Genomic DNA, 15,040 nt, shown 5'->3' on the forward strand with positions numbered 1-15,040 from the left:
AAACCTAACCCTAAACTAATCCTAACCCTAAACTAATCCTAACCCTAATCCCTGTTCTTACCTTAACCTTGACAAGTAGTTGTTCATCAACAGATAGTTTGTTGAAAGTCCATCTTTACAGATGGTCATACTATCTGGACTATCTACTCAGATGACGCTTACTTGCAGGACACGTCGTCTGTCTCCGGGTTGACAATGCACGGTGCCCCTCGACACTGGAGGCATCTGTCCACTTCACATTTCACTCCCTCATATCTGGTTGAGCACACACACTCCACGTGGCTCTTGCTCGACAGAGTACATGCCTTCGAATTGGTACAGAAGTGATGGCAGATATCTGGAACCAAGGTGGAGAAAAACAAGCTTATTTATTAATTCCTGGTCTTCCACTGTATCAATCGGCGTAACATCAATTTGTTCAGCCCTTGAAACTGAGCTGTCGCAAGAAAGTATCTTTTGAAGTGATTTTCCTATCAAACTGATTTTAAACCACCACGGAGAGGGTGGAGGAGACCAACAAAATATCCCAACTCATCTTTAGTGTTGTGGTAATGGTGGAAACCACAAACCCCTCTCTTCTCATTGCGGAGACTGAACGCAACATGAAGTATTGATTGATTGCTTGTCATAAAACAGGTTAAATCTTTGTGTGTTCGTGTGTGTCTGACTCACGGTAGAGACAACGCTCCCCAGTGTACTCGGCCATACAGCGACACACTGGCTGGTTCCCCTTGCTGACGTCACAGGTGCCGCCATTCAGACAGTAGTTATCACACACCTTCCTCTCACAGACCGGTCCTGTGAACCCCACAGCACAACGACATGTAGGCCTCCCTGAGAGAGAGAGAGAGAGAGAGAGAGAGAGAGAGAGAGAGAGAGAGAGAGAGAGAGAGAGAGAGAGAGAGAGAGAGAGAGAGAGAGAGAGAGAGAGAGAGAGAGAGAGAGAGAGAGAGAGAGAGAGAGAGAGAGAGAGAGAGAGAGAGAGAGAGAGAGAGAGAGAGAGAGAGAGAGAGAGAGAGAGAGAGAGAGAGAGAGGCAAACAATTGTGTTGCTGATAACAATAATCACCAGCATGTCCCCTGTCTAACGTCATAATGGAGAAGCAAGCAAATACAAGGCAGATGTGATTTCTCTCACATTACACACAAAGGTGATGCCCACAAAGAGAGTCCCAAGGTCCAATGTTTTCTAAACAGCCATGTCTATCTGCACTGGATGGATTTCAACTAGTTTCACACTGGTCCTATGACCGCTTGGAGAGCTTACATCTGAAATACAACATCTGCTGCCCGCTCCTGACTGGGATGAATAGAAACTTACTGTGTGTGTGTGTGTGTGTGTTCGCGTGCGTGTGTGTGTGTCTGACGTTCTTTCTCCCGCTGTTCCATCTGTCAGCTAAGAGGCAAGTTGTTATTGATATCGCCATGCCAACACTAACATTTAACTGTCATTTCACGCATGAATATTTGACCACCTCATTTCCTCGCTTCAAACTCCTCCCAAAAATGTCCTTAGAGGAGAAAGAAAAGAGAGGAGCTTGACCCGTGCCATTTATTTATATCTCCACTCTCAATAGTTTATTCTGAAGAGAGAGAGAGAGAAAAACAACCTCACTATTCATTTACTGTAACGGAACAGGGGACCTGGACTTTGGGGACTTTAATGTGCTTTAACAACTGTTCAAAAATGGATAGCAATGCCACAGCATTAAGCGTGTCTTGCATATTCATGGTGCTACCGTCAACGTCCCCGCTAATGCAATACCAAAGTGGGGGCCGTACATACTTGTGTTTTCAGATACATCTACAGCTCACATCTCTCAGGGGTCGTCAAACTAAGATATTTTCACTGCACTTTCCTATGGCTTCCTGACACAGGAGGCACTGGCAACAAACCAAAAAAAAATGCACTAATGTCCAATCAATAAGTACATAAAGCAGGGGATTCAAACTCATTCCATGGAGTGTCTGCTGATTTGAGTTATTTCCATTACATTGGTGTCCAATTAAGATCTAGACAACCAGGTGTGGGGAGTTCCTAGCTAATCAGTGACCTTAATTGATCCATCTAGTACAGGGGAGGAATGAAAACCTGCAGGGACACAGCCCTCCGTGGAAGAAGTTTGACACGTGACGTAGAGCGATAGTTATTTAGAAGCAGATGATCAATCCTGCAGCAGAACTGGCATCTGTGGGCCGGATCTCATTGGCTGTCAGGACAGGGGCCTTGGTCCCAACTCTCATTTCCCACAGTCACGGATGGATGAGCGCCCTCTCCTGTCCTGGAGGTCCCAGTGGAAGAGCAGGGAGCATGGCCACATACACACACACACACACACACACACACACACACACACACACACACATGTAGCAGAAGGGGCTTACCTATGGAAGAGCCTGAGCATGTGCCCCCATTCTGACAGTAGTTTTTACAGTGGTTCACTTCACAGCGCTCCCCGGAGAAATTTGGCCAGCAGTAGCACCGCAGCTCCCCCTTCTCGTTGGTGATGCATCGTCCTCCGTTCTCGCAGGCGGGGCGACACAGCTCTCCTGAAAGCAAATGATGTAGGCCCACGTGTTAAGATTGAAACCATGGCAACCTTGACCTGCTCCCATTAATATCTAATGAGTGGATTAACTCAACTTTGTAAAAGGCTGGAACTCACATGGGCTTCACTGACTATTCTATGCACGACTGCTTGCATGGTACCTTCACTTTTCACTCCAATTTACTCAGCATCTGAAAGATCCAGCCTCAGTTGGATCAAATGAAAGTATTGCAGGTTGACCAGGCCTACTGCACTGAGATGTTAGTGTCCCTGCAACCTACTCTATTGAGATGTTAGTATCCCTGCAGCCTACTGTACTGAGAGGTTAGTGTCCCTGTAGCCTACTGTCCTGGGATGTTAGTGTCCCTGCAACCTACTCTATTGAGATGTTAGTATCCCTGCAGCCTACTGTACTGAGAGGTTAGTGTCCCTGTAGCCTACTGTCCTGGGATGTTAGTGTCCCTGCAACCTACTCTATTGAGATGTTAGTATCCCTGCACCCTATTGTACTGAGAGGTTCGTGTCCCTGTAGCCTACTCTCCTGGGATGCTGGTGTCCCTGCAGCCTACTGTACTGAGTGTCCCTGCTCATTGAATAGCTAGCTGGTTGACAGGTAGGCGTACTGCACCCAACACATTGGTGTCCTACTGTACCTGATGTGTTGGTGTCCCTACAGGTCCTGTTTATTAGCGTGGTCCCCTCAGGACAGAAACAGCTGGCTCCGGCAGGGTTGAGTAGACACAGGAAATCACAGCCCATCCTTAGGCACGGATTGGACACTGACACGGCCAATGGGACAAAGGTTAGAAAGCAGGGTCTGTGAGTTTGTGGAGTGCAGTACGTAGTACGTTGAGTGGACCCGGCTGGTTGCAGTGAGGAAATTCTGTGCTTGTCTGTTCATTTGACACTATGTAACACGGACAAAATAATGAACATCAAGACGACACACACTAAGAGAAAATCCCGTTCTGTCATGACGAAAGGCTCAAACTTTTCAAAGTCAAACATGAGATCCTTTTGATTGTGTTAAACTGAAAGGGAATAACAGTGTGATCCTCTGGGCCGAAGCCAGGGATAATGATGCATCAGGAAGGGCCTCAACTGGCCCTCAGAAGTGGCATACAGAGGCATGCAGTACAGTTCCCACCAAACAGATGACTACATTGCCATTCAACTCTCACAGAACATCCACAGAACCAGACGACAGTAAACAAACAACTGCCAGTAGTCATTGGCGAGAGTGAATAGGAGAGGAAAGGGAGCCAGAGAGAGAGGGGAAAGAGAGAGAGACAAACACAGACAGACAGAGTGAGTGAGACAGAGAGAGAGAGAGAGAGAGAGAGAGAGAGAGAGAGAGAGAGAGAGAGAGAGAGAGAGAGAGAGAGAGAGAGAGAGAGAGAATGGGGAAAGCGAAAGCGATTGTTAAGGTGATTGTTAGCCTACCGTCTTGCTGTTTGAATCGGTGGAGGACCAAGATAATGGAGGGTCTCTCTACCCCCAGATGGAGACGTTCCATTGGCTGTTTTCCATACTTATGGACCCGGAAGACATCATTCCTCATCCCGATCCCATAGATATAGTCCTCAAAGATATCAATCCTTACAGGCTGGGAAAGACCTTGGGACAGAGCAATTGGAAACAACCGTAACACGACGAGTAAGGGAGAAAATGGGACCCTCAATAATTCATCTGAATTCCAAATAATATAAAATAATATTCAGCAAAATGTTCTATTGCTCTACCCTCCACCCTTGAAGGGACGCGCCGAGCGCATTTGATAAGAATGACAACAACTTGAGGGAGTGGACAATTAAAAGAAGATGCAGCCTGCAGAGTAGCCCTTTACACTCGTATCTGTATACGAGTTGAAAATGGCAGATTTGGACACTGATAAGCGTCTACATTGGAAAGAAGTGGCTGTACACTAACATTAACATGCTATACAGGATGTACAATAACATTAACATGCTATACAGGATGTACAGTAACATTAACATGCTATACAGGCTGTACAGTAACATTAACATGCTATACAGGCTGTACAGTACCATTAACATGCTATACAGGCTGTACAGTAACATTAACATGCTATACAGGCTGTACAGTAACATTAACATACTATACAGGCTGTACAGTAACAATAACATGCTATACAGGCTGTACAGTAACATTAACATGCTATACAGGCTGTACAGTAACAGTAACATGCTATACAGGCTGTACAGTAACATTAACATGCTATACAGGCTGTACAGTAATATTAACATGCTATACAGGCTGTACAGTAACATTAACATGCTATACAGGCTGTACAGTAACAGTAACATGCTATACAGGCTGTACAGTAACAGTAACATGCTATACAGGCTGTACAGTAACATTAACATGCTATACAGGCTGTACAGTAACATGCTATACAGGATGTACAGTAACATGAACATGCTATACAGGCTGTACAGTAACATTAACATGCTATACAGGCTGTACAGTACCATTAACATGCTATACAGGCTGTACAGTAACATTAACATGCTATACAGGCTGTACAGTAACATTAACATGCTATACAGGCTGTACAGTAACATTAACATACTATACAGGCTGTACAGTAACATTAACATGCTATACAGGCTGTACAGTAACATTAACATGCTATACAGGCTGTACAGTGACATTAACATGCTATACAGGCTGTACAGTAACAGTAACATGCTATACAGGCTGTACAGTAACATTAACATGCTATACAGGCTGTACAGTAACATTAACATGCTATACAGGCTGTACAGTAACAGTAACATGCTATACAGGCTGTACAGTAACATTAACATGCTATACAGGCTGTACAGTAACAGTAACATGCTATACATGCTGTACATTAACATGCTATACAGGCTGTACAGTAACATTAACATGCTATACAGGCTGTACAGTAACATTAACATGCTATACAGGCTGTACAGTAACATTAACATGCTATACAGGCTGTACAGTAACATTAACATGCTATACAGGCTGTACAGTAACATTAACATGATATACAGGCTGTACAGTAACAGTAACATGCTATACATGCTGTACAGTAACATTAACATGCTATACAGGCTGTACAGTAACATTAACATGCTATACAGGCTGTACAGTAACATTAACATGCTATACAGGCTGTACAGTAACATTAACATGCTATACAGGCTGTACAGTAACATTAACATGCTATACAGGCTGTACAGTAACATTAGCATGCTATACAGGCTGTACAGTAACAGTAACATGCTATACAGGCTGTACAGTAACAGTAACATGCTATACAGGCTGTACAGTAACAGTAACATGCTATACAGGCTGTACAGTAACAGTAACATGCTATACAGGCCGTACAGTAACATTAACATGCTATACAGGCCGTACAGTAACATTAACATGCTATACAGGCCGTACAGTAACATTAACATGCTATACAGGCCGTACAGTAACATTAACATGCTATACAGGCCGTACAGTAACATTAACATGCTATACAGGCCGTACAGTAACATTAACATGCTATACAGGCCGTACAGTAACATTAACATGCTATACAGGCCGTACAGTAACATTAACATGCTATACAGGCCGTACAGTAACATTAACATGCTATACAGGCCGTACAGTAACATTAACATGCTATACAGGCCGTACAGTAACATTAACATGCTATACAGGCCGTACAGTAACATTAACATACTATACAGGCCGTACAGTAACATTAACATGCTATACAGGATGTACAGTAACATTAACATACTATACAGGCTGTACAGTAACATTAACATGCTATACAGGCTGTACAGTAACATTAACATACTATACAGGATGTACAGTAACATTAACATGCTATACAGGCTGTACAGTAACATGCTATACAGTACATGACGTCAGAGCTCTTTACTGACAGCCACTCTGAACTTGCGCACCACACACGATACGTTTCCCCCATCCCTCCCGCTAATTGGGCAACTTTAGCACATTTTTGGGCGAGGGAAATGCTGTAAATTAAGATGAATCAATGTGTTTTGAAAGACGAGATGTTGAGGGTTATAAAAAAAAAATACTTGCTTTGATGCCAAAACACCTGTAAGTCCAAATGCGCGCTTCACATTTCCATATCATAAAACTCATGTAATATACAGTGTCAACGTTTATGATCACTATGTTTGATGTACAGTTTACAAGATGACATGGCGTCATACCCGGTTTGAAATGTACGATTTGCTTCTCTGAATTGCCTCGTATTTTATAATTTAGCTCGTCATGTTGGCAATAGAACAAGCTTTCAACCAACCATGCCCACCTGACCCAGATTACAATCTCTGCACACTTTGGAGAGGTGTGTGACCAGTCGGAAACACCAGTAAGACCTCTCACTCAAACCCGTCATTTTTTTTGTCTTATGTTGCACCTATCCCAAATTTTCCAAGAATATTCTCATGTTACTGAATTTATCCAGAGCATTTTTAGATTTAGTTATCAACAAAAATTGTAAAATGCCCATAAAATGAACAGTGTAATGTTTGGATTCAGTCTTGTGTTAGGTGAACTGTTGTGTCATCGCCTTCAGTCTAATAACTTTCCCATAATCTCCAAACGGTTCCCTTTTAATTGCTACCATGGTTATGCATATGCTCTCCATGTCTTCGGTAGGAAACATTTCAATTTAGCCCTATCCACATAGGCACATTTTCAACGAGTGTAAAGGGTTAAGGACACGCGTGTCTTCTGTGCTTTGCTCACCGTGTGTACTGCTCACCACCACCACGGAGTCCGATCCATCGAATCGAACGCTCCCAATCACAGACAACTCTGTATCAGCCCAGTACAAACGCTGGTTGAAATAATCGATGGCAAGTCCTGTGACGTAAAACATATTAGTCACTCTATATGAGCTGTGGTAAAGTGCAGCAATCTTAGCTTCTGACAGGTGCTGCATTCTATCAAAATGTATCACTCGACACTAAAAGAAACAGGATATTGATTAGTATAGAGATGATATGTAGAAAATAAATATACATATTTCCTGCTTAGGGGTACTTCCTGAAGGCATTGTTATATGTCACATGACCAGAAGTTCGAGAGCACCTACCACTGGGTCTCCTGAGGTTCTTCTCCACTAAGATTCTCCTCATAGACCCATCCATGGCAGCCTCCTCGATGTGGGAGTGGTCTCCTACCACTGTCCAGTACATCATCCTAGAGGAATTACAGGAAGTAAGTAAAGGAATAATAGGTCATTATAGCAGGTAATAAGGACAGGGCAGAGGATCAGGCATAATTTGTTGTATATCTGCCCAAAGAGAAAATATAGTCACAAAATTGCCAATCTGATATGTGGTTGTTTTATCTAGCAACTTTAGTTGATTGCACTAATTGTCAATTGATAAGAACATCTGCTAACTGACTAAAATGTAATTAATGTAAGGATTAACCTTACCCTCGAGCTGGGTTAACGGTGATAGAGTAAGGCTCCCCGGCGATGTCTGTGATGAGACGAGAGCAGTTTGTCCCTCCCAGCTGGCCCACGTTGATGGAATATCTGAGCCTCCTCCAGTGGGCGTTGTAGTAGCTGAACCAATGCATCCTGGAGTGGTCTGTCCAGTAAATGTTGCCGGTCACCCAATCTGCAGATATATCCCTGGGCCTTCTGAAGTCAGGACACTGGAGAAGAAGAATGTGTTTACACGTTTACTGACATGAGCTTAAAGCATGTAGACACACACATTCTCTCTCTACCTTTCTCTCGCTCTCTGTCAAAATACAATACATGACCAAAAGTATGTGGACACCAGCTCGTCAAACATCTCATTCCAAAAACTATGGCATTAATATAGAGTTGGTCCCCCCTTTGCTGCTATAACATCCTCCACTCTTCAGGGAAAGCTTTCTACCAGCTGTTGGAACGTTGCTGCAGGGGACTTGCTTCCATTCAGCCACAAGAGCATTAGTGATGTTGGGCACGGATGTTGGGCAATTAGGCCTGGCTCGCAGCCGGATTTCCAATTCCTCCCAAAGGTGTTTGATGGGGTTGAGGTCAGGGCTCTGTGCAGGTCAATCAAGTTCTTCTACAACGATCTCGACAAACCATTTATTTATGGACCTCGCTTTGTGCACAAGGGCGTTGTCATGCTGAAACAGGAAAGGGCCTTCCCCATTCTGGGGAAGTTGGAAGCACACAATCGTCTAGATTGTCATTGTGTGCTGTAGCGTTAAGATTACCCCTCACTGGAACTAAGGGTCCTAGCCCGAACTATGAAAAACAGTCCCAGACCATTATTCCTCCTTCACCATACTTTACAGTTGGCACTGTGCAGTGGACAGGTAGCATTCTCCTGGCATCCGCCAAACCCAGATTCGTCTGTTGGACTGCCAGACGGTGAAGCGTGATTCATCACTCCCGAAAACACGTTTCCACTGCTCCAGAGTCCAAAGGAGGCGATCTTTACACCACTCCAGCTGACGCTTGGCATTGCGCATGGTGATCTTAGGCTTATGTGCGGCTGCTCGGGCCATGGAAACCCATTTCACGAAGCTCCCAATGAACAGTTACTTTGGTTCGTTGGTTCGTCCCAACTTTAGTTCGTCCCAACGAACAGTTACTTTAGTGATGTTGGTTCCATTGGCAGTTGGAACTCGGTAGTGAGTGTTGCAACCGAGGACAGATGATTCTTACGCACTACGTGCGTTCTGTGAGCTTGTGTGGCCTACAACTTTGCGGCTGAGCCGTTGTCGCCCCTAGATGTTTCCACTTCACAATAACAGCACTTACAGTTGACTGGGGCAGCTCTCGGAGGGCAGAAATTTAACGAACTGACTTGTTAGAAAGGTGGCATCCTATGACAGTTCTACGTTGAAAGTCACTGAGCTCTTCAGTAAGACCATTCCACTGACAAATGCTTGTATATGGAGATTGCATGGCTGTGTGCTTGATTTTATACACCAGTCAGCAATGGGTGTGGCTGAAATAGCCGAATCCACTCATTTGAAGGGGTGTCCACATACTTTTGTATATATAGTGTAATTTCAGTTCAAGTGTCAAATCAGTGCTACAGTGCTCTTTGAAGTCACACTGCTCCTGTGTTCTGTCCCCTTCACTCCCTTTCCCAGGGCTCAAATCAAACCAATTAATGTCAGAGATATTGAGTGGCTGTTAGGTCCTCTTCTATTCTGGTCTCAAAGGCAGAGCAGTTAAGTAGTATAGAGACCCTCTGAGGAAATTGTCTCGCTTTGCTACACTCATGGCTGTCGTATGAGTGTGTGGAACTTGGAATTGCTACCATCAAAACGAATTTGATATATTCAAGGCTGCACTTTCAGGACAAATAACAAAGAATTTCAGATATTTTCTGTGAGGTATTTCCAAAAGGTTTTAATATCAAATGGACATTTTATTTGTCACATGCGCCGAATACAAATAGACCTTACCGTGAAATGCTTACTTACAAGCCCTTAACTCTATTTCTCTAACTGTGTGGTTGGTTAAGAAAATATTCACTAAATAAACTCAAGTTTAAAAAAGTAAGAAAAAGTAACAAGAAAATTACATAACAATAACGAGGCTATATACAGGGGGTAGTGGTACCAAATTAATGTGCTGGGTTACAGGTCAGTCGAGGTAATTTGTAAAGTGATTATGCATAGATAATAAACAGTGAGTAGCAGCAGTCTAAAAACAAAGGGGGGGGGGATGTCAATGTAAATAGTCCGGGGGGCCATTTCATTAATTGTTCATCAGTCTTATGGCTTGGGGGTAGAAGCTGTTAAGGAGCCGAGACTTGGCGCTTCGGTACCGATTGCGGTGCGGTAGAAGAGAGAACAGTCTCTGACTTGGGTGATTGGAATGGCAGGAAGCTTGGCCCCAGTGATGTACTGGGCCGTACGCACTACCCTCTGTAGCGCCTTACAGTCAAGCCTCGAAGCGAGCATAAAAGACATTTAGCTCGTCTGGTAGACTCCCGTCACTGGGCAGCTCGCGGCTGGGTTACCCTTTGTAGTCCATAATAGATGTCAAGCCCTGCCACATCCCACGAGCGTCAGTTCCGGTGTTGTAGGATTCAATCGTAGTCCTGTATTGATGCTTTTCTTGTTTTATGGTTCATCTGAGGGCATAGTGGAATTTCTAAAAAGTGTCTGGATCAGTGTCCCGCTCCTTGAAAGCGGCAGCTTTAGCTTGGTGCGGATGTTGCCTGTAATCCATGGCTTCTGGTTTGGATATGTACGTATGTTCACTGTGGTGGATGACGTAGTTGATGCACTTATTGATGAAGCCAGTGACTGAGGTGGTATACTCCTTAATGCCATTGGATGAATCCCGGAACATACTGCAGTCTATGCTAGCAAAACAATCCTGTTGCGTAGTACCCGCGTCATCTGACCACTTCCGTATAGAGCAAGTCACTGGTACTTCTTGCTTTAGTTTTTGATTGTAAGCAGGAATCAAGAGGATATAATTATGGTCAGATTTGCCAAATGGAAGGCGAGGGAGACCTTTGTATGCGTCTCTGTGTGTGGAGTAAAGGTGGTCTAGAGTTGTTTTTCCTCTGGTTGCACATGTGATATGCTGGTAGAAATGAGGTATAAAGGATTTAAGTTTGCCTCCATGAAAGTCCCCGGCCACTAGGATTGCCGCTTCTGGAGGAGCATTTTCTTGTTTGCTTATGGCCTTATACATCTCGTTGAGTGCGGTCTTAGTGCCATCATCGGTTTGTGGTGTATGTAGATGGATATGAATAATATACAGTAGATGATAACTTTATTGGTAGATAGTGTGGTATACAGCTTAACATGAGGTATTCTACCTCAGGCGAGCAATACCTTGAGACTTCTTAATATTTGACATCGCGCACCAGCAGTTATTGACAAATAGACACACACCCTCCGCCCATTGTCTTACCAGACGTAGCTGCTCTGTCATGCCAATGTACAGATAAGCCAGCCAAAATGAGTTACAAACAATACGAAAAAACTAACAATGTAAAACAGCAGCCATCACAGATTACTTATGAGTAATGGAGTAAAGTAACACATTATTTTTTCACATTTTTATTGGGTAATATTATTAGTTACTTGTCAACTAACATGTGTTACTTTCAGAATCTCTGTTTCTGATCCGATCTTGACTTCCTCATTTAGTTTTCGAGCAAGCTGAGAAAGGCTGTTTGGAGAAATGTCAGTGCCTCCATAAAAATGTAAAGAGGGCACACCTCTGATCTTTGCCATTGATCACTTATGTGGTAGCAAAGCCCATAAAGGGTTTACCTGTCTAGTGGCAAGTATGCTCTCTATACATCTCTATGGGTCCGTGTAACCTTTGTGCGGTCTATAACCTGAACTGGTGGCTCGAGAGAGAGATTCTTAATGAAAAGATTGGAAATCTTTACAGATGTTTGGCTTAAAGTATATATGCCTAGTTACGCAGCCCATATGATAGGGCAGCACTTGTAGACTAGCACAGGAAAGGTTTGCATGGCTTCCACATATTGTGTCAGAATCCAAGGGACTGTCAACTCAGGTCTACTGGCCGTCTCTCTCTCGGGGGTAAACCCTTGTGTCCCCTCGCATACTGGCCTTTTCTATGAAGTTCTTTCTGCTGGTTACTTTAATTATATTTTAATACTATAGAATTTGTATGCATTCACAAATGTCGACTACACAATCATTTTGAGGTTTTATGTCATATGTTTTATTTTATGTGTCTGTCTCAACAGCATTTCTATCTCAGCTCTGTGCAAAGTGTTTTCAAATCTCAGGCTATTGGATATATTTCCATCTCAAGCGAACTCATGGATAGACTAACCTGTTCCCCCGCACATTGACTCTGTACCGGTACCCCCTGTATATAGCCTCCACATTGACTCTGTACCGGTATCCCCTGTATAAAGCCTTCACATTGACTCTGTACCGGTACCCCCTTTATATAGCCTTCACATTGACTCTGTACCGGTACCCCCTGTATATAGCCTCCACATTGACTCGGTACCGGTACCCCCTGTATATAGCCTCCACATTGACTCTGTACCGGTACCCCCTGTATATAGTCTCCACATTGACTCTGTACCGGTACCCCCTGTATATAGCCTCCACATTGACTCTGTACCGGTACCCCCTGTATATAGCCTCCACATTGACTCTGTACCGGTACCCCCTGTATATAGCCTCCACATTGACTCTGTACCGGTACCCCCTGTATATAGCCTCGCTACTGTTATTTTACTGCTGCTCTTTAACTATTTTTTACTTATCTATTTATTACTTAACACTTATTTTTCTTAAAACTGCATTGTTGGTTAAGGGCTTGAAAGTAAGCAGTTCACTGTACGGTCTACACTTGTTGTAATCGGCGCATGTGACAAATACATTTTGACATGATTTGACTTAACTTGTTTAAAGTACTTACAACGTAAAAATATTGATTTCACCTTCCTACAGCAGAGCTATTTGAAAGCCACTGATATCAATCAATTTCAGACGTGCTATGATTGTACTTAAGAGGAATATTAATCTTAATATGAAGGTGGGGGTCTCTGGTGGAGACACTGATAGACATAATTGTTATACCTCTGTTACTATTAATGGCACTACATTATGTTTGTCTTCCATTTATGCGCCAAATGATAAATCATTTCTTGAAGACCTGAAGCTTAAATTGTTAGACTTCCCAGACTCAGTGACCATCCTTGAGGGAGATTTTAACTTGACTCTAGATCCTGCTATTAATACCACCAGTGATAATTTCTTGGCACTCCGGGCACCTTCCAATTATATTAAGACCTTTTTAGATGACTTGAACATTGTGGATGCCTAGCACCTAACAAATCCTAGTACAAATCCTAATCCTAGTATCTTATTTTGTCCCCCTCATCAGACTTTCTCACAAATTGATTGTCTTCACCTCCCCTGTTTCTCTGAAATGTACATCCCCATGCAGAGATTTGAACTATGCTGTTATCTGACCATTCTCCATTATTGATTTACTTTGAGATTTCTCCAGGATTCACAGGTTTTAAGAAATGGCAGTAGGGAATTCTTAAACAAAATGTTGAATGGCATTAATGATTTCATTAATGATTAATGATTTCTTACAGGTTTATGCACAACCAAGGGTAGGCCCCCATACATTATGGAAAGTAACATTTACAACGGAGAATAAGATGGTGACCAGTTCTAGGGCTGAATTTATTCATTTGAAAACGAGACAGAATGACTATGAGAGTGCGGATAGACCGAGTAGGCACTTGGCAATGAAACTGACGCAAACTGAACATTTGTCATCTATTGATGTCATTAGGAACAATAACGGTGAACTTTGTACCCCTCCCTCCCAAATGAATCATACTTTCATTACTTTTTATTCCAATCTGTATACTTCTGAGTTTCCTAAAGACTCTAAGAAGAGGTTGTCCTTTTTAATTCCTGGGAACTTCCTTCCCTAATTTTAATAACCTCTTAAGGATCGGACCCTTTTTTAAATTTTCGCCTAAAATGACATGTCCAAATCTAACTGCCTGTAGCTCAGGACCTGAAGCAAGGATATGCATATTCTTGAAACCATTTGAAAGGAAACACTTTGAAGTTTGGAAATGTGAAATTAATGTAGGAGAATATAACACATTCGATCTGGTAAAAGATAATACAAAGAAAGAAACATGCGTTTTCCAAAAATGTTTTGTTCCATCATCTTTGAAATGCAAGAGAAAAGCCATGATATCACTTACGAGTCTAGGCGTAATTTGCATTTTGGCCACTAGAAAGCAGCAGTGTATGTGCAAAGTTTTAGACTGATCCAATGAACCATTGCATTACTGTTCAAAATGTTGTATCAAGTCTGCCCAAATGTGCCGAATTGGTCAATTGATACATTTTCAAGTACATAGCTATAGAGAACATACAAACATTATATGGTAATACAAATCCCGTAGAGGTTAATCAAGTCAGTCTATTAGATGCCCTCATCTCCTCGGCAGGACTGAAGGCGGCCTTAGATTCAATGTCAAAATCCAAGTCATCCCTCCTGAATTATTGTTGGCTGTGTGGGATTTAGTCGGATCTGTATTTCTAGACTCAATCAACCACTCGCTGGAGATTGGGACATTCCATAGGGACCAAAAGAACAGCAATTATTTCCTTGCTATTGAAAGGTGTCAAGGACCCACTTGAATGTCCAAGCTACAGGCCCTTATCAATTTGAAATGCGATTTTAAACTCCTTGTGAAGGTCTTGTCAAAAAGACTAGAGACCTGCATATCATCATTGGTTAATTCTGACCAATCAGGATTCATAAAGGGTCGGTTGGCCTCAGACAACATATACTGCCTATTCCATATTACAGACTCCGCCGCTTCTCAATCCCAAGCTTACGCTGTCCTCTCATTAGATGCAGATAAGGTGTTTGACCGTGTGGAATAGGCTGTTTTGGAACATGTTGGCTTCGGGTCATCATTCATTATATTGAACAAAAAT

General features: G+C 42.9%; 1 protein-coding gene across 1 annotated transcript in view; it reads right to left on the reverse strand.

Moving 5' to 3' along the window:
* The window catches only part of LOC139414171 (low-density lipoprotein receptor-related protein 1B-like), a 195,784-nt gene that overhangs the window by 14,803 nt on the left and 165,941 nt on the right, over window positions 1–15,040 (reverse strand). The window contains exons 76-83 of the mRNA XM_071162057.1: window positions 8,019–8,242; window positions 7,671–7,777; window positions 7,322–7,438; window positions 3,992–4,165; window positions 3,202–3,327; window positions 2,385–2,549; window positions 673–834; window positions 163–337 (exon numbers count right to left, since the gene is read on the reverse strand). Of these exons, the coding sequence (XP_071018158.1) occupies window positions 163–337; window positions 673–834; window positions 2,385–2,549; window positions 3,202–3,327; window positions 3,992–4,165; window positions 7,322–7,438; window positions 7,671–7,777; window positions 8,019–8,242 (1,250 nt within the window). The remainder of the gene's footprint in view (window positions 1–162; window positions 338–672; window positions 835–2,384; window positions 2,550–3,201; window positions 3,328–3,991; window positions 4,166–7,321; window positions 7,439–7,670; window positions 7,778–8,018; window positions 8,243–15,040) is intronic.

The sequence above is a fragment of the Oncorhynchus clarkii genome, chromosome 7 (genome assembly GCF_045791955.1).
Source record: "Oncorhynchus clarkii lewisi isolate Uvic-CL-2024 chromosome 7, UVic_Ocla_1.0, whole genome shotgun sequence".
NCBI classification, from domain to species: Eukaryota; Metazoa; Chordata; class Actinopteri; order Salmoniformes; family Salmonidae; genus Oncorhynchus; species Oncorhynchus clarkii.